This window comes from Ochlerotatus camptorhynchus, unplaced genomic scaffold (assembly GCF_037179485.1).
Source record: "Ochlerotatus camptorhynchus isolate MF236.1 unplaced genomic scaffold, CSIRO-AGI_Acam_v1.1 ptg000313l, whole genome shotgun sequence".
In the NCBI taxonomy this organism is placed as follows: Eukaryota; Metazoa; Arthropoda; class Insecta; order Diptera; family Culicidae; genus Ochlerotatus; species Ochlerotatus camptorhynchus.
In genome coordinates, this window is record NW_027040801.1 from 2,387,958 (window position 1) to 2,415,454 (window position 27,497).

Sequence of the window (27,497 nt, forward strand, 5' to 3'; positions counted from 1 at the left end):
CACATCTATTGTATAGGTAAATCTGTCATCGTCATCTATGGGACTATTTTGGGGATTGTAAATAGTATTCAAGGGAACTCAAAAGCAATTCGGAATGAATTCCAAGAGCATTCTAAGCGAGATGAGTTTCAAAAGAAATAATCTAGTTAAGTTTTAGATTCCATACACAGAAATTTAAGATCCAGGATTAACAAAAATGATGAAGAACTAACGAGCAATCAGCAATCGTAATCGCCGGTCGACGTCGACCCCCTTAAGAGAAGTTTTAAGATATACATTCTCTAACTATGATCATTCTGTGGTGGAAATCAAGAAGGATTGTCATCGACAACGCCAAACTTTACTCGACACAATTAGCATCTTCCCTCTATATATTGGATTAATCAACAAGCTCCAGAATAAATTCATCATGACTTACCGACGACAACACTAATCAAACTCGTTCCTCCCTATCGCTGATGGTATCTATGGGCCATCTTCTCGGCCCACTGCTCTGGATGGGACACCTTCTTGTGGGTATACATGTTGGAGCTGGAGTTGCACGTCCGTGGGCAGAACTCACACTTGTACAACAAATCTCCGGTGTGGCCCGCTTCGTGTTCCTGAAACATGTATTGTTGTCAAGATTGTGCTAATTACCCCGAATTTCCCTTCCCCAAACGCCATCAACACTCATTCGGGGTAGTGTAGCCACAACCTGTTGTCAACACTTCTCAATCGAAGCCAGGAAAAGCAAACAACCTACCTTCAACCGAAGCAGCCGCTTGAACGGTTTTGCACAGAACGAACACGAATACACCGTGGTGTTCGAATGGACAAACTTCTTGTGACCCTGCAGGGAGAACACGTTGGAGCACTCCTTGCCGCAGATTTCACAGCTTACCGGGTCGGACTTGCAGCGCTTCAGATGACTGCGCAAGCTGCGGATGTTCTTCATCCAAAGCTTGCAATGCTTGCACTGTGCCTTCTGGGCAGCCCGGCCCTCCTGGGTGTGCTGCTGTCGGTGGAATTCCAGTGCCGATTTCAACGGGAACCCCTTGGCACAAATGTCACACACCCAGCTGGCACTGAGACCGTGCACTGTCTGTTCGTGCGATTTCAACAGCAGATTGGTTCCGAAGCTAGTAGGGAATAAACGCGAGGTATTATTTAAATCCTTGATCAAAGACGGGGAACTTACAATCGATTACACTCCTTGCAGGCGTACTTCTTCTCCTCCAGCGCCAAGTGGTATTCCATGTGTTGCTTCAGAAGGTAATCCTTCCAGAACCGATTACCGCAAACGTCGCAACGGAACGGTTTCTCCGAGTCCGGCGTGTGCTTCCACATCATGTGGTTCGACAGACCGAAACTGTTCTGAAAGGTTTTCGCGCAAATCTGGCACTTGAAGTGGTGGGGATTCTCGTGAACGCACACGTGCTCATACAGGCGACTCTTCTTGCCAAACTTCCGGTTGCAACAGAGGGCAAAACCACGCGTGTCGTGCTCGTTCTTGTAGTGTACTTCCAGCTTGCTGAATGTATCCCCAACGAAATCGCACGTCTCGCAGTTTAGCGAGCAATACTTCCGGATCAACGCGTCCTCCTTGGCCGATTCTTCGGGCGTTTTACGCCGGACCGGTTTCGCCAGCTCCTGAGACTTTTTGATCGACGATTCCGGTTGTTCTGCTGCTCCGTTTTCCGCGCATGGGTCCTGCTTCATAGAATCATCTCCGACCAGTGATTGCTGCATCAGGAAAGTGCCATCTGTGCCGCTGATGGGGTAATCCTCAGGGTTGATCAGTTCAGGGTGATGGGTTAATGTGTGGTTTTCGAGCATTTTAGTATTTGTGAAGCTGGAAAATTTGTAAAAATATCACACCTGTTTTCGATGTTTTTCTACTGCTATACTTACTACTTGTTACACTTCTGGCACACAATGTTCTTCGGTTCCACCGTGGCGTGCCAGTTGAGGTGACTCGTCAGCAACGTCTCCGTCGCAAAGGCCGTCTCGCACATATGGCAGCGGAACTTTTTCTCCTCTTCCGGCGTGTGATGTAGCAAATTGTGCATATTGAGGCCGTCCCTATTCTTGAAGCACCGGTCGCACTCCTTGCAGTGATGTTTGTAAATGTTCTTGTGTCGGCACAGGTGACTGTACAATCCCATCAGTTTCTGGTAAGGACGGTTGCAGCAAACGACTGTCGCTGGGCAATCGTGAGCTTCGCGGCAGTGCTTCTCCAGCTTGATGAAGCTGTTGAACACTTCGTTGCACTGATCGCATACTAGCTTTTCCAGATGCGTCAGGATAAATGCATCCTTCTGTCCCATCGTAGATCTTCGGCCTCGCCGAACTTGCTTCTTCGCTTGCCTTCGTCTTGCGGCAATCGGTTTGCCTGAATCTTCGTCCGATTCCTCCTCCTCATCTTCGTCATCGTCTTCGCTTTCAGTTTCCTCCTCAGATCCATCGAGCTGTCCTTCTGCCTCTTGCTTGATCTGATTATGTTCCTGAGCAAAAATGTCCCCCGCTGGTTCGTCCTGTTCTGCAACCTCGAGCTTCACCTGCACCGGCACAGGAACGATCAAATCAGTGGGCGGCTTCCATTCGTCTTCGTCATCAGAAACCTTTGTAGTACGCTTCCATCCCCGTTTCCTCTTGCTCGATTCCTGCTTCACCTGAACGAGGTCTTGCAGAACATCAATCTTGTGGACACTTGCTACCTCACAATAAAATTTGTGAAATTCTTCAATCTTCTCCCAGCAACTGGTGCATAACGTGGACAGCTCAAAGTCCTTTTTCTGAAATTAGTTTACATATTACCCCTGATTTGTATATAGAACTTTCCCACACGATAAATACTCACATCGAACCAAAAGTGCCTGGCCAGGATCTGGTCAACGTTCTCGGTGTTTGCTTTGTCACAGATGCGCAGGAAGTTGTCCGTCTTTCGCATACAGGTGAAACAATCCGAGAGGGTTTCGTCCATCGTTTCCGGGTTTTGTCAAAGGTCGGGTATCTGGATTTCTTATAAATTTTCGGAAAAAAACTACTGAGCGTTGTTGATGTTCGGTCTCACGGTTTGTTTATCTTTTCGGTGAAATAAATAAATCCGCGAATCCGCTGACGATGAGATGCACCCGATGTCGGTTTGACAGTTTTATTAAAAAAAAAATGCACCTTTTATTGGCGCCCCAGTGAAAATAATTAGCGCGCTCCTGACACCCATACTGGGAATCATGATGAATTAGATTAAACGGATGATACTGGAGGATATAGGTAAAGGTATTGGAGACTCGTGAACAATCATCCATAGACGAGTGCACGCTCTAATAAAAAATATCGTACCCGAACGATAAACCAAATGATAGAACTATTCCTCAAATGGTTTGGATGATAATACACATATTATTAGGGGCGGATGGATTTAAGAAAAAAGTGCCACAAGCATGAAAGTCTTAATTCGAGAGTGTCCCCCGGTACTCGGACAATGCATATCACTCGATCCATCGACACCGTGGCCAACCGCGTCAGTTTATCAGGAAATCTGTATTCGTAAACATAAAATTATGTGTGGATAGCCGAAATTGGTTTCATTCACCAAATTCCCCTACATTCAAAATGGCTAAAGGCCCAATATTCTAAATGGAATTTGGGATAGTTTTAGAACGAACGAAATCCTCCGTCTTCAAGTTATAAGGAAAGCTCTTATACATTAAACTTGCGCACGCCAAATCAATTTAAAAGAACACAGTAATACCTTACTTACTGGAATGGTACGCACCGTCCGGGATTCAGGAGTAGCCTCCGCCGTCATCGGGTGTAGGTAGCAACGGAAGCACTCCGGCGGGCATCAGACCCGGTGGCAAGAACGGAGGAAGTTCTGCTGGCATAGCAATGGCAGTGGCAGCTCCAGCAGCACTGGTACATGCGTGCATTTCAGCGGCAATGACCCTGGTTGGTTGCGCTTCCACTGGTTGTTTTTTCATCTGCAGTGCCTGCTTCCAGTCGGCGTACTCTACCGGGTGCATTTTCCGGCGGTGCGAGTACAGGTTGGAGTTCGAGTTGAACGTTTTGGCGCAGAACTGGCACGAGTACAGCACCTCACCGGTGTGGATGGTTTCGTGTTCCTGTAAGCAGTAGTGAATAAGTCATTTCGTGATTGCAGAGTATCTCGCTTACCTTAAGATCGATCGGTCTCTTGAACGCCTTCTCACAATAGCTGCACTGGTGAACCCGCTGATCCTGGTGCATAAATTTCTTATGGCTTTTCAGTTGCTCCGGATTGGGAGCCATTTTACCGCAGATATCGCAGGCGACCGGTCCCGTACTCTGGCAGATTTTCCGATGGGTCCAGATGGATTTCTTGTTCTTCATCCACTTACCGCATCGTTCGCACTGGATCTTGAGCTTCTCCAGACCCTCGGCGCTGTGCGAAAGCTGATGGGTGAGTAGATCCGAACGCTGTCGGAACCCGCGTGCACAGATGTCGCACACGTACTTTGCAGCTGCCCCGTGCTTCGAGTGCAGATGTGTCCGGTAGGATTGGTTAGTACGGAACGCGATATCACACTCCACGCAGTAGAAGCGCTTTTCTGCGATCGAGGTATGCTTCAAGCGGTGTGACGTCAGATGATAAGCTTTGGCAAAACTCGCTTCACAGACATTGCATTTGTAGATCCTCTCCTCGTCTTTCACGTGCGTATAGTCCAAGTGAAGCTTCAGAGCCAACCCGCTGTGGAATATCTTGGAGCAAGTCTGACATTTGAATTTGTCCGGATTTTCGTGATACTGGGCATGCTGGTAGAGGAATGACCGTTTGTAAAACTTGTGATCACAGCAAATCACCATCGGATTGCAGTTGTGCGCCGTGGTTGTGTGAGCCTTCAGCTCCCCAAAGGTATCCGAACTAAAATTGCACTTGTCGCAATAGATCGGACAGTATCTTCGAATAAACTCATCCTCCTTGGCAATGTCTTCTTTCGTCTTGCCATTTGAAGCTCGATCTTCGTCCTCCTTCCGAGGTTTTCGTGGAGCATACTTTTTCCTAGGTTTCTTCTCCCCTTTCGATCGCTTCTGTTTAACTGCAAATTCTTCCCCAGAATCATCATCCTGCGGTGGCTCCCAATCGGAGTCATCATCAGACTGAGCTTGTTCTTCCGGATCGACCGTTACCTCTACAGTTGGCGCAGGCTTTACTTTCTGCTCTGCCTCAACTTCCACCTCGGGAAGCTTCCTTTTTCGACCTCGTTTCTTCTTAACGGGCACTTCTTCGCTTTCCTTTTGTTCCAGATCCGTCTCGTCCTTCACCTCCTTCACGGGTTCCGCTTTGGCAGCCAACTTGTCCACCTCTTCCACCTCGCCTTCATCATCTTCCTCCTTGGTATCCAAGTTGATTTCTCGCTTGATCGGTGCTTCCAGCGGTTCAACTTTGATCTGTACCCCGACCGGTTCGTCGTCCGCCCGATTGTCCAGGTGAACATTCCGCACTTCGCAGTAAAACTTGTGGAAGTCATCAATCTTCTCCCAGCAGCTGGTGCACAGGACGCTGCTGGCACATTCCGTCTCCTGATGATTGGAAGGTGTTCACTTTTAAGATCCCGAATGCAAGCGATGTAAACAAACTGAACTTACCGAAAACCAAAAGTGGGTGGTCACGATCCGCTCCACATCGTCGGCGTTGGTTTCGTCCGTGATGCGAAGGTAGTTGTCCGTTTTGCGGAAGCACGTCAGGCATGGTTCCACGGCGGACATGGTCGGATTTTTTTTCTGGCGATCTTGCGGGCACTTTGCTACTTTTTCGCTGATGAAATTTTGACAGAAATTCACATCAACAAACCATTTTTTGTTTGTTTTCTGTTTGGCTTTATCTTTTTGTGCGTTGACTAGTTGCTGCCCTTTGGAAACGTTATCGGATGGAGCGTGGGAATTAATTTGTATTCCTGGCAGCATTGGTTTTGTTTACGCTGTCAAAGAGGACACCAAGTTGACAGATTTGAGTAGGAGTGTGTGATCATTTTTGCGATTCCTTCGGGAAAATTCAGTAAACGGTATCACTTCTTCGGTATATTTCAGTGTTTTCACTCTCCATCCATAGACAAAAGTGTGCTTTCTGTGAATTTAGTGAAATTTATTGTAAGTTTGGGCAGCAATCACATAAAAGTGAGTGAATAAATTCTGCGGTTGAACATGATGAATATGATAAATAGGGGTAAAGCTCCTGACCATCTGCAAGCATTGACACAGTAACATAAAACACCTCAAAATATGCGCTTATAACTTTGTCGCTTATGCCTTGTTCAAACTGCAGACCCGATCAACCATTCGACAAACTTCTTCAAAGATCTTCCTTAATAAACAAATACCATAAACGAACTGTATCCCGGATAGGTAAACTATCCCACACATTTGGATTGGTTGGATCATACCCGGACTCGTCGTTAAGCTCTCTTTTATGGTTATTTTATTAGGGATACAACAGTCGCCCCAGTGTTATGGGTCAGCTAATCACATAATAGTGACTCAGTCAGTTCTGCGTGTTAATCAAATGGAAGTGGCCCATAATTGTGAGTGACCCATAATACTGGGGTGATTCTTTATAAATATATGTATCGAAATCAAACCAACTTTAAGGTATACCTTAAAGTTGGTTTGAATTCGATACATATATTTAAAAATCGTAATTTGATTGATACTTATATTTAAGATAATTTCTTTATCGATCATATGGTTATTTCGCTTAACAGGGTATCATCCAAATCCCTTTCATTCCCTTCAATGCCACAGTGTCCAGGAACCCAATATAAGTTTACTGAGTTCTGTTTGCACAGCTGTCGCAACAAGAGAATACATTCCCAGACAATCTTTGATGTACATTTGTAAGCACGAAGCGCTTTTAGTGCTGCTTGACTGTCAGAAAAAAATACAGATATTTGCACATCTATATTTTCTACTTAGGCAAACACTTACACATTCAAGTATGGCCACGATTTCCGCTTGAAACACTGCTGGACAATGTCCCATCGCTACTGAAATATTTGTCCCAGGGCCAAAGATTCCTGCACCTGTTTGTGTTCCAATTTTTGAGCCATCTGTGAAAAATATGATTGAGCCTTGACGAACGCTAGGACCACCGACTTCCCAATGCGAACGCAACATTTCACATACGTTGAAGGAAGTGTCATAATTGTCCTCTGGTTTCATCCAGTCTCCATTCATACTCATCACTTGTCCTCTTTGGAAGTATTGTAAAATGCTTAGGTAATCAACCAGGTCACCATGCATGACTTTTTTTTAGACCTTTTGAGCCTTAGAGCACTTCTTTCCGCTTCTAGTTGCACGTATTCATGTAAGGGCAGTAGATTGAGAATTGCATCTAACGCTTTTGATGGGGTGCTGCGCATCGCACCCGTTATAGCAATACATGCTAGTCGTTGTAGTTTTGCCAGCTTCCTCTGTGCGGTAGCCCCTTTCGTTTTTGGCCACCACACATTGTCATTGTTGGTTTCAAACCCCATTTTCTACCAACAGTTTTGGAGCATAACCACAGGGCACTGGTTGTTTTGTTGATCACAGAATCAATCTGAGCATTCCAATTCGACTTGGCATCCAATATAACTCCTAGGTATTTGACCTGTTCACTAAGATGGATCTGTTTTCCTCCAAGCTTAAACTCCTTTAGGTTGAACTTCCTCTTTCTAGTGAAAGGAACGATTACTACTTTTGATGGATTAATGTTTAGGCCCTCCTTAATACACCAAGATTGGGTAAACTTTAGAGCTTGCTGCATTCTTTCTGAAATGATAGCGTCAAACTTACCTCTAACTACGATGACTATATCATCCGCAAAGCCCACAACTTCGAAACCTTTCGCCTCTAGGCTTCTTAGAAGATCATCTACAACTAAAGACCACATTAGTGGTGAGAGGACTCCCCCTTGAGGACAGCCTTTCGTTGCCTTTACTGTTATAGATGAGCTTCCCAGCCCAGAAGTGACTTTTCTTTTTGCAAGCATATAGCGAATTTGTTTTTGATTCAGTTCCAACCTGGATCGGGTATCAAGATTGGGTCTGCTTGTTGCCTTTCAAACGTCAGTGTGTTAACGTTTGTTTTTGTAACCTGGCTCGGGTTGAGGTTCGCACTGACAATAAGCTCGGGTTCGTACGGGTTGGAACTGGTTCCAACCTGGATAATAAACAAATTTGCTAATAGTATCAATCCAGTTGACGATGTGCGTGTCGAAGTTTCTTTTCTTCATGGCGTCAACCATAGAACAATAAGATGCGTTGTCAAAAGCTCCTTCAATATCCAAGAAAGAACAAAGTGCGATTTCTTTAACTGAAAGTGATTTTTAGATTTTAGTTACCATAGTATAGAGAGCAGTAACTGTTGATTTTCCAGATTGATACGCAAACTGAAAATTAGATATTGGATGCGTTAACATGTAAGTTGAATTGATGAAGTCATGCAACACCTTTTCCATAGTCTTCAGTAAAATTGATGAGAGACTAATGGGCCTAAATGCTTTTGGCTGCGTTTTATCACGCCTTCCCGAAAAAAGTGAATTTCGCAGTTATCGGAGATGGAGGACCTCCGTTGTTAGGAAGAAACTTCATGCGCGAGTTCAAATTATAATTGTTACCTCTTAAGCGTATCAGTGAAGATCGTAGTGAACAGTTAGAACACGTTTTGAATCGGTTCAAGCATATGTTTTCCGGGAAGTTGGGTAAATATACAGGGGCAAAGATTGATTTAGAGGTACAAGTTGACGCAAAGCCAGTCTTTTGTAAACCAAGGCCAGTGCCATTAAGTTTGGAGCCAATGGTTGATCAAGAAATCGAAACGATGGAAACGAGTGGTGTAATAAGCAGGTGTGACTCATCAGTGTGGGCTACCCTAGTGGTACCCGTTCTCAAGGATGATGGAAATCGAATCCGGTTGTGCGGTGACTATAAAGTGACGTTGAACAAAGTATTAAAAGATGTGCGCCATCCCTTACCACGGGTAGAAGAGGTAATGGGAAAATTGGCGGGGGCGAAATATTTTTCAAAATTGGATTTAAGCAGAGCATACAACCAGTTCGAACTATCCGACACAAAGGCGTATTTTTAATGAACAGACTACCGTTCGGGGTAAAGCCTGCGTCGGGAATAGTTCAAAGGGAACTAGAAAAGCTACTCGCTAGTGTCCCAGGAGTGGTCAATTTTCTCGATGATGTGTTGGTATCCGGTAGTTCGCGTGAAGAACATTTGTGTAGACTCGAGCAGGTGTTGACAATACTAGATAATTCTGGACTGACTTTGTGTAAAGAAAAGTGCAGCTTTATGAAAAGCAGGGTGAGCTATCTGGGCTTCGAAATCTCTGGTAGTGGAATAGAAAAAAACCAAGGACAGAATTCGTGCTATAGAAGAAGCCAAACCCCCTAGTAGTGTGTCGGAAATACGCGCCTTCGCTGGAATGGTGAATTACTACAGCAGGTTTGTGAAAGGTTTAGCAACATTGATGTCACCACTGTGTCAGTTGCTGAAGAAGAATTGTAAGTTTGAGTGGACCAATCAGTGCCAAGAAGCATTTGAGAAAGTTAAGGCAGAAATTTGCAAGGACATAACCCTCACTCATTTTGATCCAGATAAGGAAATAGTTTTAATTTGTGACGCGTCAAAGGACGGAATTTATGCAGTTTTGGCACACAGAATCGATAGTCTCGATAGACCAATAGCTTTTGCCTCAAGAATTTTGAGTGGAGCTGATAGAGCTTATAGTGTGTCACACAAAGAAGGACTGGCTATTATGTACGGTTTGAACAAATATTACTTCTATTTGATGGGAAATCGATTCACAATTAAAACGGATCATAATCCGTTGGTATCTATCTTGGGACCACAGAAGGGTATTCCGGTGATGGCAGCAGGGCGGGTGCAACGCTGGTCCAACTTCATTTCCGGATTTGATTACAAGTTAGAGTACGTGGAATCGGGAGACAACATAGCTGATTATCCATCAAGAGCTGCTGTTGAATCATGGGAATTATGGAAGGAAGATGGTTCATACCTGAATTTCATGAGTTCACAAGAACCGAATTTGGTGGACAGAGCTGCGCTTAAGGTGGCTACGGACGAAGACATAGTGCTACGAAAGCTTCGAGAATGCATACTGGATGGAAATAAAGGCATGTGGTCTGAGCTTATGGACTTCAAAAACGTCAAGGAAGAATTGTCAGTGGAAGACGGCGTGATCATGCGAGGTTATCGAGCTGTAATACCGACGAAATTGCGCAGCCAACTGTTAAAAGTACTTCATTCGTCACATCTTGGAATAAACAAAATGAAGAGTGTTGCTAGGGGTTGCATCTGGTGGCCCAATATCGACAAAGATGTGGAATCACACGCCGGGCAATGCGAATCATGTGCGCTGGAGCAACCGTCACCTGCGTTGGCTAAGCTGATTCCATGGAACGTTCCAGACAGGCCGTGGTCTAGAGTACATGTCGACTTCGCTGGCCCCATCAATGGCCCCATCTTTTTGCCAGCATAGTATCAATCCAGTTGACGATGTGCGTGTCGAAGTTTCTTTTCTTCATGGCGTTGTCAAAAGCTCCTTCAATATCCAAGAAAGAACAAAGTGCGATTTCTGTAGCTGAAAGTGATTTTTAGATTTTAGTTACCAAAGTATGGAGAGCAGTAACTGTTGATTTTCCAGATTGATACGCAAACTGAAAATTAGATATTGGATGCGTTAACATGTAAGTTGAATTGATGAAGTCATGCAACACCTTTTCCATAGTCTTCAGTAAAATTGATGAGAGACTAATGGGCCTAAATGCCTTTGGCTGCGTTTTATCACGCCTTCCCGAAAAAAGTGAATTTCGCAGTTATCGGAGATGGAGGACCTCCGTTGTTAGGAAGAAACTTCATGCGCGAGTTCAAATTACAATTGTTACCTCTTAAGCGTATCAGTGAAGATCGTAGTGAACAGTTAGAACACGTTTTGAATCGGTTCAAGCATATGTTTTCCGGGAAGTTGGGTAAATATACAGGGGCAAAGATTGATTTAGAGGTACAAGTTGACGCAAAGCCAGTCTTTTGTAAACCAAGGCCAGTGCCATTAAGTTTGGAGCCAATGGTTGATCAAGAAATCGAAACGATGGAAACGAGTGGTGTAATAAGCAGGTGTGACTCATCAGTGTGGGCTACCCTAGTGGTACCCGTTCTCAAGGATGATGGAAATCGAATCCGGTTGTGCGGTGACTATAAAGTGACGTTGAACAAAGTATTAAAAGATGTGCGCCATCCCTTACCACGGGTAGAAGAGGTAATGGGAAAATTGGCGGGGGCGAAATATTTTTCAAAATTGGATTTAAGCAGAGCATACAACCAGTTCGAACTATCCGACACAAAGGCGTATTTTTAATGAACAGACTACCGTTCGGGGTAAAGCCTGCGTCGGGAATAGTTCAAAGGGAACTAGAAAAGCTACTCGCTAGTGTCCCAGGAGTGGTCAATTTTCTCGATGATGTGTTGGTATCCGGTAGTTCGCGTGAAGAACATTTGTGTAGACTCGAGCAGGTGTTGACAATACTAGATAATTCTGGACTGACTTTGTGTAAAGAAAAGTGCAGCTTTATGAAAAGCAGGGTGAGCTATCTGGGCTTCGAAATCTCTGGTAGTGGAATAGAAAAAACCAAGGACAGAATTCGTGCTATAGAAGAAGCCAAACCCCCTAGTAGTGTGTCGGAAATACGCGCCTTCGCTGGAATGGTGAATTACTACAGCAGGTTTGTGAAAGGTTTAGCAACATTGATGTCACCACTGTATCAGTTGCTGAAGAAGAATTGTAAGTTTGAGTGGATCAATCAGTGCCAAGAAGCATTTGAGAAAGTTAAGGCAGAAATTTGCAAGGACATAACCCTCACTCATTTTGATCCAGATAAGGAAATAGTTTTAATTTGTGACGCGTCAAAGGACGGAATTTCTGCAGTTTTGGCACACAGAATCGATGGTCTCGATAGACCAATAGCTTTTGCCTCAAGAATTTTGAGTGGAGCTGAAAGAGCTTATAGTGTGTCACACAAAGAAGGACTGGCTATTATGTACGGCTTGAACAAATATTACTTCTATTTGATGGGAAATCGATTCACAATTAAAACGGATCATAATCCGTTGGTATCTATCTTGGGACCACAGAAGGGTATTCCGGTGATGGCAGCAGGGCGGGTGCAACGCTGGTCCAACTTCATTTCCGGATTTGATTACAAGTTAGAGTACGTGGAATCGGGAGACAACATAGCTGATTATCCATCAAGAGCTGCTGTTGAATCATGGGAATTATGGAAGGAAGATGGTTCATACCTGAATTTCATGAGTTCACAAGAACCGAATTTGGTGGACAGAGCTGCGCTTAAGGTGGCTACGGACGGTGCTACGAAAGCTTCGAGAATGCATACTGGATGGAAATAAAGACATGTGGTCTGAGCTTATGGACTTCAAAAACGTCAAGGAAGAATTGTCAGTGGAAGACGGCGTGATCATGCGAGGTTATCGAGCTGTAATACCGACGAAATTGCGCAGCCAACTGTTAAAAGTACTTCATTCGTCACATCTTGGAATAAACAAAATGAAGAGTGTTGCTAGGGGTTGCATCTGGTGGCCCAATATCGACAAAGATGTGGAATCACACGCCGGGCAATGCGAATCATGTGCGCTGGAGCAACCGTCACCTGCGTTGGCTAAGCTGATTCCATGGAACGTTCCAGACAGGCCGTGGTCTAGAGTACATGTCGACTTCGCTGGCCCCATCAATGGCTTTTGGTTCTTGATAATAATTGATGCGTTGACAAAGTGGCCGGAAGTGTTTTACACGAAGTGCATAACGGCTGATTACACTATTGAAAAGCTTATGGAATGTATGGCGAGATACCGTAAATCAAAACATTGCTCTTCGGAAGAATCACCAGCGGTTGCTATGATCAACAGGGATATTAAGACAAGGCTCGACATAGCACGTCCCATCATTGCTTGCAGTGGAGAACTGTGACATTAAGAGAAGCCTGGTAAAGCATCAAACGAAACAGGTTGAACAACACAGGGGGAATCGGGAAGCATCTTTCGGCGTAGGAGAGCCAGTATTAGTGCGGGATTATTCAGATCCTAACAAGGCTTCATGGAGCAAGGCAACAGTTCTGCAAAAACAGGCGAGAGGAATTATCTGGTAAAGCTGACCACTTCGGGTAGAACAATCAAGCGCCACACAAATCAAATTGTCAAGGTCAAGGCATCGACATCGGAGGACACTGAGCAGATTTCGAGAAGAGTAGAGAACAAAGGAGAGGAGATTTCGGAAACACGACAAGGCGGTCAACAAAACCGTGCACCGGCGTGCGACAACGTGTCATTCAAAACCGTATTGAGTGATTGTAGTAATCGATGTAATAATTCAGTTTCCGAGATTGTCAGGGCAGAGGAAGAAGAAGAGGAAGTATTAGGGTTTGGTGAAGGAAATTGGCTTGTTAAACCAGAAACTCGTCGTAACAGGAAACGGAAACAAATATTTGATCTCGGCTTGTTGGGAAAACCTTTGAAAAAAAAGTTTAAAGGACCAGTTTTTGACTCACGTATATTATCTCGTTTACAGAAATCACTCTGTAGAAGTTCATCGAAGCAGAGCATTGAGGTTCCTGGAACTCCGATGCAGTAGAAGACTGTAAGCAAGCCTGAGGATCATTTAGCTTGTTGTAGGGGTGTTCAGTACTGGGTAGTCGAAACTGGTCAACCTTTAATGTATCATCTTGTTCGCTCAATAAAATCAGTTTTGTCTCAGCAGTCAACCCACACGCGTGTTTATTACAAATATAACTCTTACCAATCTCCATTTTGATGGAATGTAGTTTAATCTTAAACTCGCCTTATAAATCTTAGTTAGAGACGGAATCAGCATTGCTTCACCGTTTTGAAGTAGTGCCGGGAATATGCCATCCACACCCGCAGATTTAAAAGGCTGAAAAGATCTCACAGCATTCTCCACTCTGGCAATTGTGAAAATTTCATCACTGGCACTGGCGAGGTCTCTATAGAACATATTTCACCAACAGAATCAGAAATATCTGATTCCACACACAATACCGAACCTGGAAAATGTGTTTCCATCATTAAATTTAAAGTTTCAGAGGAAGATTTGGTAAAACCTCCATCATGACATTTAAGATTACCAAGTTCAATCGTATGGTCTTTCGCAAGAGTTTTCTGTAATCTCGCGACTATAGGAGTACTGTTTATATGTTCACACATTAGAATCCAAGATCGCCTATTAGATTTCCGTATTTCACTATTATATTCAGATAGGGTTTTCTTATATTGAGTCCAATCAGAAGTGATTTTCGCCCTATTGAACATCTTACGTGAAACTTTCCGAAGGCGTTCCAATTTCAAATTTCACCACGGCACATCCCTGTTAGAAGACGACCATTTGATAGGACAGCTACTGTTGTAGGAATTTATAATTCTTTCGTTTACCTTTTCAGAAAATGCAGAAGGTGGTAAATCACCACCACCCCATTCAAACATAATGTGTTTATGATCAGAAGGTGAGATTTCATCTGACACACGCCAATTTCGAGTCTTCTAAGAAATTGCAGTGTTGCAAAATGTCAAGTCTAAAACTTCCTGTCTAATGGCATTTGAAAAAGTAGGTTCATTTCCTTTGTTGCATATGTCTATATTATGCACCAAAATGGACGAAATTTTGGATTTCGGTTCCATTTTTCATGCAGATTACGAATAGGCGTTTACCTCAATACGCCTAGACAACCCAATTGACAGCTCGCCCCATACTAAAGTACCACTGAGGGGCTCTATTATAGTGATTTTTAGCCAATGTGATCACTCTTGTTACAGTGCAAAAAAAAAAAATGAAATTTTAGATTTCGGTGCCAATGGTGGAATATTCAGGTTTTACCTAATATCCAAGGTCTAAAATTCCAATAGATCTCGGTTATGAAAAACCGCCACAAAATTACGTTGGATTCCGAATCCACAAATCCAGCGTCAACTCTCGCTTATGGGGTGTTTATATCTGTGCGGATTTACTCGCGCTAGTGTACTCGCTAACTAACACGAATTTCAGCTGCTCCTGAAATTTCATGCTGGTAGACGCTGATGCCCTGTTTGTGGGAGAATATCATTGACCACCTATCTACACACACCTTGGTAAGGTAGTTGAATTCGAGATACTGATCTGATATTTTTCAGTGTGTAGCGATGTTTGTTTTATTTCTTTCAATAGCAGACAACAACTCGTGTATGTTGGACGTAAATATAATTATGTAGTACTGTAATCGGTTGTTCTAAGTTTCATTATCCGAAGTTCCTTTTTCGTCCTTTTCTGCATGTGTTGCTTCCTGTTGGCTGGTTGTTTTGTCCACAGGTTATGGGCCCAGCGCAGGAGAAGTGAAGAAAAGTGCTGAACTGAAAAAGAAACTGTTCTAGTGTTTTTTATTTTATTTTCTCGCGGACTCTAAACGTGTGGTAGCCGTTTTTTTTTTCATAATGGCGGACGGTGCAAAAGTTTCATTCCCCAAGTTGAGTCAAACGAACTGGGCTTCTTGGAAGCAACGAATGGAATGGTTGCTCGAGAAGGAGGATTTGTGGGATGTCATAAGTGTTGCAAAGCCGGAACCGGAGACGGAAGAATGGAAGAGTCGCGATCGGAAAGCTCGTGCGAACATTGGACTTTTTCTCGATGAAAGTCAATTCAAGTTGGTGAAGAATTCAGACAGTGCTCGTGGGATGTGGAATGCTCTACGGGAGCACCACGAAAAAGCAACAATGTCCACCGTTGTGCATTATCTAAACCAACTGTGTAGTGCAAATATGGCTGAAAATGGGAACATGGAAGAACACTTGAACACGATGGAAGAGTTGTTTGATAAGTTGATTGCTGCGGGGCAAAACTTGGACGAGTCGTTGCAGATAGCAATGATTTTCCGTAGTGTTCCTCCGTCGTATCGAAGCTTGGTGCAAAGTTTACAGTGCCGGGCAGATGCTGATTGGACAGTTGTGCTGGTAAAAGCTCGCCTTTTGGATGAGTACAACCAACGGCGGGAGAGAAGTGATGTTTTGTCGAACGATATGAAAGCGATGAAGCTCGATGCAGGTGAAAACAGAAGAGAAAAAGTGTGTTATTTCTGTAAACAACCCGGTCATTTTCGAAAGCATTGCAAGAAGTTGCAGTCGAAGAAGAATATTTGTGAAGATGAGAAGAAACAGTGGCATCGGAAGGATGATAATTACAGAGGTGGAAATCCTAAAGCAAAACAGGCCCATAACGCGGGTGGTTCTGGGGGATCCGTGTGTTTTATGGCTGGTGATGCGATGCCGGGCTGTTGGGTAATTGACAGTGGTGCGACGCGTCATATGACGAGTGATCGATCGTTTTTCAAGTCAATGAACGCTAGTGACTATTCGAGAGTTACGCTTGCCGACGGTAATAAAACGAAAGTGTGCGGTGTCGGTGAGGGCGTCGTTTTCGGTGAGAACGGACGTGGTGACCGGGTAGAAGTAACTTTGAAAAACGTACTGTACGTGCCGGAACTGGATGGTGGTTTAATTTCGGTGAGTCAACTGGCTGCGAATGGATTCGCGGCGAAATTCGATGCAACGTCGTGTGTGATCCAGAATGAAAAGGGTGAATCAGTGCTAGTTGCAGATAAAGTTAGCAACCTATACCGGTTGCGGATTTATGAACGTTCAATGAAAGTTGGCGGTGAACATCATGAGCGGTGCCAGCATACTTGGCATCGTCGGATTGGCCATCGAGACCCTGATGTGCTGAGGCGAATAGTAGCAGATGAGCTGGTAAGTGGTTTCATTTTACATGATTGTGGGGCTCGCATCGTCTGCGAGTGTTGCATGAAGGGCAAGCTTGCGCGAAAGCCTTTTCCTCCTGTGACTGAGCGGAAATCTTCACAGCCCCTGGAGTTGGTTCACACGGATCTGTGTGGCCCAATGGAAACCACTACACCATCGGGAAATCGCTATCTGATGACGCTCATTGACGATTTCAGCCGGTACACAACCGTGTATCTGCTGAAGAATAAATCAGAAGCCTCAGGAAAGATTCAGCTGTATGTTCGGTGGGTGGAGAATTGTTTCGGGCGTAAGCCACGCGTCATTCGATCCGATGGCGGAGGCGAGTACGTCAACCGTGAGCTGCGGGAGTTTTATGAAGCTGAGGGCATAAAGGCGCAGTACACCATGCCGTATTCTCCGCAACAAAACGGCGTCGCCGAGCGCAAGAACCGATCAATACAGGAAATGGCGATTTGTATGTTAGCAGATGCTGGATTAGGAAAACTGTATTGGGGCGAGGCTGTCTTGACGGCAACTTACCTGCAAAACCGGCTACCATCCAGGGTTGTAGTGAAGACACCGTTCGAACTTTGGACAGGACGCAAGCCAAGTTTTGAACATCTTCGTGTATTTGGATGTGATGCTTATGTGCACATACCTGATGCAAAACGATCTAAGTTAGATGAGAAGTCTATTAAACTAACTTTCGTTGGCTATTCTGAGGACCATAAGGGATATCGTTTTCTCGATTTGGTTACTAATCGTGTGACCATAAGTAGAGATGCGATGTTCATTGAGCTTGGTAATGGATCGGAACGATTGGGTGAACGGAAATCTGAGGTTGTGTCAGAGGAGTTGGATGATTCCGTTGTTATCCCGATCAACCCGGTGACGACTGGTCGAAATGCTGTAGACGATGATGTTTCTTCTGATGACTTTGAAGGTTGGAGTTCTGCGGATGATCCGTCAGAAGAAGATTTTCAAGGTTTCAGTGATGAAGGTGATCGCCAAGAGGAGGAGCAAACATTGCAGCGTATTCAAAGGAGAACTAGAGGTGTTCTACCAAGACGGTATGACAATTTTGTTGTGGGTATCGCTGAGTTTTCTTCATTTGAACCAACCGATTACCGGAAGGCGTTGGAGATTTCGAAATGGAAGGAAGCGATGGATTCGGAAATTGGATCACACAACTTGAATGGAACCTGGGAGCTGGTTCATCTACCGGAAGGAAGAAAAGTGGTTGGGTCACGGTGGGTGTTCAAGCTAAAACGTAACGAAAGTGGAGAAGTCGTGAAGCATAAAGCAAGACTGGTGGCGCAAGGCTACAATCAACGCTACGGTGTTGATTACTTGGATGTGTTCGCTCCGGTAACGCGGCAGGAAACTCTACGTGCGCTTCTGGCAGTAGCAGGGAAGAAACGTATGGTAGTGCAACACATGGATGTTAAAACGGCGTACCTACACGGTACCATCGAAGAGGAGATCTACATGCGACAGCCCCCCGGATATGAAGTTGCTGGTAAGGAGAACATGGTGTGCCGACTCAGGAGGAGCATCTATGGCCTCAAGCAGTCAGCACGATGCTGGAATCGTGCATTACATGCGGTGTTGATGAAGCTAAAGCTTGAACAATGTGAATCAGATCCCTGTTTGTATGTTCGACGTGATGGTTCGAAGACGGTATATCTTCTTGTATACGTCGACGACATATTAGTTGCGTGTACGCAAACAGCAGTTATAGATGCTGTGTTCGAAGCACTTCGGAAGGAGTTCGATGTTACAAACCTTGGAAAGGTGAAGCATTTTCTTGGTCATGAGGTGCGCTGCAATGGAGGATTCTACAGCCTACGCTTGACAAGTTACATCGATGCTTTGATCGAGAAGTTTGGTCTCAAGGACTGCAACCCTTCTAAATCACCAATGGATCCGAGCTATGTCAAATCGGATAGCAACAGCAAGCCGTTTGAAGATGTTACTCTGTACCGAAGTTTAGTAGGTGCCCTCCTTTACGTGGCGGTAAATGCTAGACCAGATGTGGCAGCAAGTGTATCTCTTCTTGGAAGAAAAGTGAGCAATCCTTCAGAAATAGATTGGAAAGCGGCGAAGCGGGTAGTCAGATATCTAAAGGGAACAAAAGACCTTAAGCTGGAATTTGGAGCTGGAAAAGGATGGATACTCGAGGGCTACTCAGATGCAGACTGGGCAGGCGACCAAGCGACTCGGAAATCTACAAGTGGGTACATGTTCTTCTTTGGAGCTGGACCGATTGCATGGGTGAGTCATAAACAATCCTGTGTAAGTTTATCTTCTATGGAAGCGGAATATGTGGCATTAAGCGAGGCGTGCCAGGAGCTAATCTGGCTGCGTCGATTGATGGAAGATCTTGGGCAAGTTCAGCAGTGCACAACAGTCTACGAGGACAATCAAAGCTGTTTGAGTTTCATCAAGGCGGAACGAACAAGCAAGAGATCCAAACACATTGATACAAAGCAGCATTTCATCAAGGATTTGGTAAATCAAGGCGTTGTGAAATTGGAGTTCTGTCCATCAGAGATGATGATAGCTGATGCACTAACAAAACCGTTGGGAGCGACCAAGTTTCGACAGATGTTGGAACAAACTGGACTCATCGGATGAATTTCTGCGGTGATCATTGAGGAGGAGTGTGGGAGAATATCATTGACCACCTATCTACACACACCTTGGTAAGGTAGTTGAATTCGAGATACTGATCTGATATTTTTCAGTGTGTAGCGATGTTTGTTTTATTTCTTTCAATAGCAGACAACAACTCGTGTATGTTGGACGTAAATATAATTATGTAGTACTGTAATCGGTTGTTCTAAGTTTCATTATCCGAAGTTCCTTTTTCGTCCTTTTCTGCATGTGTTGCTTCCTGTTGGCTGGTTGTTTTGTCCACACTGTTTACATTATGCTAGTTTGACAGATAAAATGAGGTTTTAGTGGATTTTCCAATGTCTCGAGGGGTGCATCGATTAGTTTGGGACCGAAGATAGTACTAGAGCTGAGCCAAAAAGTTGAGCACGTTTCTTCGGGACCTACTTGTCTTAGAGTTACCTATATGGTGCTGCTGCTGAACCGTGTGTTGCTAAGCCGCAAGAGGATGAATCTGTTCATTCGTCTGACTGTTAAAAGAGGGGTTTTTCCATGCATTATGCAATAACGAACGGTAATACATTCAGTTATGTAAACACTCCACATAGCTCATTAGCGCTAGTGAAATAGCATAAGTGTAAACACCCCATTAGGGGCGTCTAGCGTGGAGGCAAAACAGCGTGCGCTAGAAGAACGTCAGAAGAGACAATACGAAAAGCTGGAGGTAGAGCTGCAGCTGCAGAAAAAGGTAAAAAAAGATACAGTGTGCGTTCGAAAGGAAGAAGATGCAGTTGGAGCTGCAAATGCTCGTGGAAGAAGAAGACCAAAAGGCTTGGCAAACGGAGATGCTCAAGAAGAAGATGGAGTAGATCAATCGGATGAAGGTGAACCTGAAATCGTTCGAGGAACAAATGGCGGATCTTGATCAGGAGTTAGCGGGGCTTTCGGCCGTCAAAAAACCCGTAGAGGTAAATAAACTAGGCCGAAACAAGATGCAAGCGGGACCTAGCAGCAAAGACAACAAAAACCAACCGTGACCGTAAAGCTGGGTAAGGAGAACGTGAGGAAGCTACTAGAAGACCACGAAGAAACCGACGATTCCGATGATTCAAGCCAATCTGAAGCATTCCTGGAAGAGGGGTGAAGGCGATAAAGGGCAAGAGGATTGGGCCGACAAAGGCCCAGCTGGTAGCGAGAAAAGGATTGACGTACAACTCTGCGTATCCCTGATGATAAAATCCCTGGTTGCCAAACTACCCGATCGAGAAAAGCGTGAATGGGTTCACTACCGGAGAGGCATAATGGAACCAACGTTACAAAAGCTAACGGATTACACTTGTGAGGCCAATGTCGATTTCAAGCCATTATACCCGTCAAAAAGTGGGCCATCGTCCGGGAAGAAGAAGTCGAAGGAGAAGGGTGCGCTGTACTGCCACAACGAAGCCAATCGTTCAGGTCCTAGTTCGACCGACCGGAAAAGATTGAAGCCGTGCAATCAATGTCACCGTCTTCGGCACCGCGCGGATTTTAGGAAGCTTCGGTATGCGGACCGGATGAAGGTAGTAACTCGCGACAAACTATGCAACGTGTGCCTCAATGACCGTGGGCATTGTAAGTTTAAAATCCGCTGTAACGTCGGCGATTGCAAGGAGTTCCACCTTCCGCTGATGCATCCAGTGGGAAACGCTGTTGGAATGAGCACACATATATGAGCACACAGATCGACGAATACCAGGAAAAAGGCTATGCACACCTGTCTACCACGGATGAATTGGCTGGACCTTCTTTGACGAGGTCTGGTATCTCCCAATCAGCGTCGTGCAAAACCCCACAAAAAAAAGGTAATGTACGTCTTGTGTGGGATGCGGTAGCGACTATGCAAGAGGTTTCTCTGAATTCGCAAATGCTGAAAGGGCCCGACATGCCCTTTCGCGAATGGCGAATGGCGTTCGGTGGAGATTTGAAAGAGATGTTTCACCAAATGAAGATTCGCGCCGAGGACAAAGAAAAGCAGCGGTTCGTCTTTAGGAAATCTCCTCACGACTCGCCAAATATCTACGTCATGAACATGGTGCCATTCGGATCGACAAGCTCCCATTGCTCGGCTCAATTTGTGAAGAACCGCAACGCTTAAGAATTCACCGCTCAGTATCACAAAGCAGTTGCTGTCATCATGCATCACCACTACGTCGATGATTACTTCGACAGCGTCTACTCAGTGGAAAAGGCTGTGAAGTTTGCGCAGGAGGTGTACTTGGTCCACCAGAAAGCAGGTTTCGCGATCCGGAACTGGATTTCCAATGCACCAAAATTTCTCCAGGCTCTGAGCATGAGCATGAGCATGATTGACCGGGGGTTGGGTTTGCAGCATGGTTCGTTTTGGTAAACGATAAGCTGAATTGATGTCCTAACAATCATATAACGCGAAGGAGCTTGGGATTGAACCCACGGTCTTCTGCTCAGTAAGCAAAAACGTTTGCCACTAGGCAGACGAGCTCCTTTTTAATCATCGAGTTGCTGTTATTACCATGTAGTCATGTTAACAAATAAAACGATTGACGAATCTTGAATGTGGATGGGCTTGAGATTAGACTCATGATGTTCTGCTCAGTAAGCAAAACCGGTTGTTCTAAGGCCACCGAGCCCCTCATATCACATTATAGCGTTACTCAAGTTTTTATAACTATTCAGACCCGGTACCGACGACAATGAAAAGTTTCACAAAATACACGATAAACAAGCGATCTTACCATACATTTTTAATATGAAAGGATCTGGGACCGCGTTTTTCTGTTCAGTAAGCAAGCCACTGCAACCGACGATCTTTGAAATCCTTAAACTAAAAGCTACAAAAGAGGCCTTCATTAAGATCCATTTTCACGCGACGTTAAATGTTTCGATTTTTTCTTTACGCATGGTTCAGGTAATCATAACAAGCTATGACCGACGTGACGATTGTTTGAGACCTGGTTGAACAAGCTTCTTCTTCTTCTTCGCATTTCAAGCTTATTGCATATTCGATTTCAAATCCGCATACGACACAATCGATCGAGATCAGCTATGGCAGATTATGCACGAGTACGGATTTCCGGATAAACTGACGCGATTGGTCAAGGCGACGATGGATCGAGTGACGTGCGTTGTTCGAGTATCGGGGACACTCTCGAGTCCCTTTGAATCTCGAAGGGGGTTACGGCAGGGTGATGGACTTTCGTGTCTGCTGTTCAACATCGCGTTAGAAGGTGTGATCAGAAGAGCTGGGATAGACACGAGTGGCACGATATTCAGGAAGTCCATCCAGCTCCTTGGTTTCGCCGATGACATTGACATTATGGCACGGAACTTTGAGATGATGGCGGAAACGTACATCAGACTGAAGGCTGAAGCTAGACGGATTGGACTTGCCATCAACGCATCAAAGACAAAATATATGAAAGCAAGAGGTTCTAGGGAAGACAATGTTAGCCTCCCACCCCGAGTTCAGATTGACGGTGACGAAATCGAGGTGGTCGATGAGTTCGTGTATTTGGGCTCACTGGTGACCGCCGAAAATGATACCAGCAGAGAAATTCAAAGACGCATTATGGCAGGGAATCGTGCCTACTTTGGACTCCGGAGGACGCTCCGGTCGAATAAAATTCGCCGCCGCACGAAGTTGACTGTCTACAAGACGCTGATTAGACCGGTGGTCCTTTACGGCCACGAGACCTGGACTATGCTCGTGGAGGACCAACGCGCCCTTGGTGTTTTCGAACGGAAGGTGTTGCGTACCATCTACGGTGGAGTGCAGATGGATGACGGAACGTGGAGGAGGCGAATGAACCACGAATTGCACCAGCTGCTGGGAGAACCATCCATCGTCCACATTGCAAAAATTGGGCGACTACGGTGGGCTGGGCACGTCGTAAGAATGCCGCACGACGACCCAGTGAAAATGGTTCTAGAAAGCGACCCAACAGGAACAAGAAGAAGAGGCGCGCAGCGGGCAAGGTGGATCGACCAAGTAGAAGGCGACCTGCGGACCCTTCGCAGACTACGAGGCTGGCGAACTGTGGCCATGGATCGAGTAGAGTGGAGACGACTTCTTCGGACAGCAGAGGACAACAAGGCCTTAGCCTGATTGGTAAGGTAAGGTATATTAGCTTATTGCGTGCTCTCAACTTAGTGTTCTAGATGCACTTCCACAGTTATTAATTGAGAGCTTTCGATGCCTGTACCATTTTTGCATTGATATGATTGTGTGGCAAGTCCAATCATACTTCTATGCCCAGAGAAGTCGAGAAATTTTCCAACCCGAAAAATTCCTAGACCGAACCGGGAATCGAACCCAGCCACCTCCAGCATGGTCTTGCTTTGTAGCTGCACCTTTACCGACTGAGCTAAGGGAGGCCCCAACAAGCTATTCAAATGAAATTACGTTCTCGAATTTTACTTGGCATGTAATGAACAACAGAAATACGCGATAATTCATATTTTCAGCGGTTGGTGGTTAATTTTAAATATACTAACGGTACTGCCTACGACTACGACGGCGATTACGACAGCGACAATAGCGAATTTGTAACTTGCCATTTGTCAAGGATAAACACCTTTGCCCGGCACCTCCACTGGTTCTTAATGTCCGCTATCTGTCACTGTTTGCAAAATATCTAATATCCAAAACTTCTCCAGGCTCTGGGAGAGCAAAAGCCGGCCGTTCCAGTACACTTCGGGCGCCACTAGGAGACATCTAAGGAAAGAGTTCTGGGAGTCATTTGGTATTCGGACATGGATGAGTTCGCATTCTCAATGATGCACCGCGAAGAGATGATACCGTTCGAGGGAAAACGACCGACGAAAAGGCTCGTTGCAAGCCGCGTGATGGGATTTTTCGATCCGCTCGGACTACTATGCTACTATCGCCGTTCACCATCCACGGGAGAATAATAATGCAACACATTTGGCGTTCCAACCTCGGTTCCAACTGCGACCAGGTCGACCGAAGTTGATTCGCTGGAAACGTCTTCACCGATGCCAGCAAACATGGATACGGCTGCGTAGCATACTTGAGAGCGGTCATCGATGATGAGTCAAACGATCCTGGGAACGCACTCGAATCAGATTAGTCTTCTGAACGGATTCTCGAACCGTGTGCAGTTGGCTCAATTCCGACCAACACCGATTCATGCAATTCGTTGCATTCCGGGTTGATGAGATTAAAGAGCTGACAAAGGAAGCCGATTGGAGATGGGTTCCGACCAAGATGAATATCACAAACGTGATGACGAAGTGGGGACAAGGTACGCCGTTGCAAAGTGAAAGAGAATGGTTCAACGGACCGGTGTTCCTGTATCGGTCGCAAGAGCAGTGGCCAAGTGATTGGAGAGACGGATGAGGAAACAAGAGGTGTAGTGCTGTTCCACAGGGTGATCGACGTTGAACCGATTTCGCGCTGGATAAAACTGTTGTGGGTGACAGCCAGCGTATTACGCTTTATCGCCAACTGCCGACGAAAAAGAAGAGGCAGCGAATTACGCTTCGGACAGGATGAGCTCCAGCAGGCGGAAACAATTCTTTGGCGGTAGGCACAGTGAGACAGTTTTCCGAACGAAATGAGCGTGCTCACGGACAACTTTAAGCGTCATCCGGACGGAACAGTGGCGACTGTGAATCTACAAATGTTCACCGGTGTTGGATATCGAAGGCATACTACGTATGGACGGTCGACTTGCGAATGCCGAAGCGAGTTCTTTCGACAAAAGGCATCCGATCATTCTGTCCCGATTCCACTACGTGATCCAGAAACTGATCCAGCTCTATCACGAAGAGTTCGGGCACGCAAATTCGGAAACCGTGTTCAACGAAATGAGGCAGCATTTCCAGATTCCAAGAATGCGTCCGGCGATCCAGAAGGTTAGCGATTGCGCCTGGTGTAAGGTAAACAAGTGTCGTTCACGATCACCGATGATGGCTCCACTTCCAGTTGAGCGAGTCACTCCTCATCCTCGGCCATTCAGCTCTGTGGGCATTGACTTCCTGAGCTGAGTCCCGTCGACGTTACGGTTGGGCGCCGTAATGAGATGTGTTGGGTGGCAGTTTTCACCTGTTTGGCCGTGCGGGCAGTGCACCTGGAAATATACAGAATACTGAACTGAAAACAGCTGCAGATTTTTAAATTCTCCCTGGATGGAAATCTGAGAAACGAAATCTGAAATTTTGAATAGTTGTAGATCTTTAAAATGAAAGTCATGGAAATATCCAGGGAACTTTATTGATATGTCATCGGAAATCCGTGTGTATCAAAAAAGTTCTGTAAAATTTTACGAAAATTCCTTAACTTCTACGAAGATTTCTGTACTTCCACAAAGTTTTTTGAATACAATCTCAATTACGTGAACTCAAAAGAAGCTCCCTGAACTTCTTTCCAATCCATTGAGCTTATCGGGAGTTTTCAGCCTTCCAGTAAAGATCCCTGAACTGTTTCGCAAACTTCTGGAAAATGCTGTCAACTTTCAAGAAGTTCCCTGAACCTCTAAGGTTTTCCATAGGCTATGGAAACTTTTCTAAACTTCTAGCAAGTTAACTGAATTTCTACCAAGTTTGTTGAGCTTGTTCGAATTTCCTATAACTCATAGAATATACGCTGAACATCTACAAATTTTTATTAACTTCTAAAACAAATTCGCTGCTTCTACGAAGTTTCTTGAACTTGTAGCAAGTTCCATAAGTATTAATTCTACTAAGATCTTACAACATATATGAACTTGTCAGAACTTCTGGGAAGATTTGAACCATTTATGTTAATATTGCTGAACATCTGGGCAGTTTCCTGGAATTAAACTAAGTTCTCACAACATCCAGGTAGTTCAGTGTCCTATTCTGACAAACTGCTACGAAGTTCTCTAAACTGATAAGATGTCCGAAGTACTACGATATTCCCTGAATTTCTAAGATGTTTGCTGAGCGTCAACCAAGTTTACCGAACGTCTTAAAAGTTTCCTGAAATAGAACAAAATTCCCAGCACTGGTCATTTTACGAGTTTTCTCGAATTGCTACGTAACTTCTTCAAAGTTCGTTGAACTAACTTAAACGAAGTTCCCTAAACTTTTAAGAATTTCGTTGATTTTCTACGAAGTTTCCTGAATCCAAGTCCATGTTTGAGACCTCCCTTAGCACAGTCGGTAAAGGCGCAGCTACAAAGTAAGACCATGCTGGAGGTGGCTGGGTTCGATTCCCGGGCAATAGAGTATGATTGTACTTGCAACACAATTATACTAATGCAAAAATATGGTACCGGCATCGAAAGCTCTCGATTAATAACTGTGGAAGTGCATCTAGAACACTAAGTTGAGAGCATGCAATAAGCGAATATGCGATAAGCAATAAACTTGAAACGCGAAGAAGAAGAAGAAGATTCCAAGTCCATTAAAAATTGTGAAAATCGCAAGCAGAAGGAAACTGTATCCTACACGCAGAGAAATGGTTTTTAAATTCAAATGGATATATTTTTGACTCAGGGCCTAATGTATTTTTGATATTGTTTCAAATATATTATTAGGTTAATTCAAAGAAAAATATTTTTGAATCAACAAACCGGTTGTAGAGTCAATAATCTGTTTGTTGATTCTAAAAACCATTTTGTTGATTCAAAAATATGTTTTGTTGAAATAGTGATACAATATGTTTGAATCAATAACAAAATACATTAGGCCCTGAAACAAAAATCCATTTTTCTGCGTGTACACATAATGTCCAGCAGAAACTGTTGCGTACCGCGATACCCCGGGAATGGCATTTGGAAATGTTCGATACATCAGGTTAATAAAAACGTGGACGATCAACCGCTAGAGCAGGTCTGCGTTGCCGACCTTCTCGGTTGACACGTAGTCGATGTTGTAATCGTAGAGAGCAGCAAGTAGTTGAGATCGTTGAAGGCGGTTTGCAGTGCATAGACTGGAATTCCTTTCTTGGACTCGAAAATGCAAAGTAGAATGGGTAATGATTGGTCTGCAGCCGGAAGTGCCGTCCGAAGAGCATCTCGTGGAACAAACCTTCACGGTCGGGCTGAGTGTAGTGCTCCAAGA

General features: G+C 44.8%; 3 protein-coding genes across 3 annotated transcripts in view; 1 reads left to right on the top strand and 2 right to left on the bottom strand.

Annotated features, from left to right (window-relative positions):
* Window positions 1–385: 385 nt before the first annotated feature.
* On the bottom strand, window positions 386–3,104 carry LOC135707476 (transcription factor grauzone-like). The gene is made up of 5 exons (XM_065229313.1): window positions 2,843–3,104; window positions 1,894–2,777; window positions 1,181–1,834; window positions 746–1,121; window positions 386–602 (listed from the first exon to the last, which is right to left on the bottom strand). The coding sequence occupies exons 1-5, from the start codon at window positions 2,963–2,965 to the stop codon at window positions 450–452; spliced, it is 2,190 nt and encodes a 729-aa protein (XP_065085385.1). The 5' UTR covers window positions 2,966–3,104; the 3' UTR covers window positions 386–449.
* Window positions 3,105–3,710: 606 nt separating this feature from the next.
* On the bottom strand, window positions 3,711–5,763 carry LOC135707481 (transcription factor grauzone-like). Its single transcript, XM_065229320.1, has 3 exons — window positions 5,611–5,763; window positions 4,159–5,544; window positions 3,711–4,106 (listed from the first exon to the last, which is right to left on the bottom strand). The coding sequence occupies exons 1-3, from the start codon at window positions 5,728–5,730 to the stop codon at window positions 3,771–3,773; spliced, it is 1,842 nt and encodes a 613-aa protein (XP_065085392.1). The 5' UTR covers window positions 5,731–5,763; the 3' UTR covers window positions 3,711–3,770.
* Window positions 5,764–5,999: 236 nt separating this feature from the next.
* The window catches only part of LOC135707522 (uncharacterized), an 85,463-nt gene continuing 63,965 nt past the window's right edge, over window positions 6,000–27,497 (top strand). Inside the window, exon 1 of the mRNA XM_065229365.1 lies at window positions 6,000–6,138. The gene's annotated coding sequence lies outside the window, so the exon portion shown is untranslated. The remainder of the gene's footprint in view (window positions 6,139–27,497) is intronic.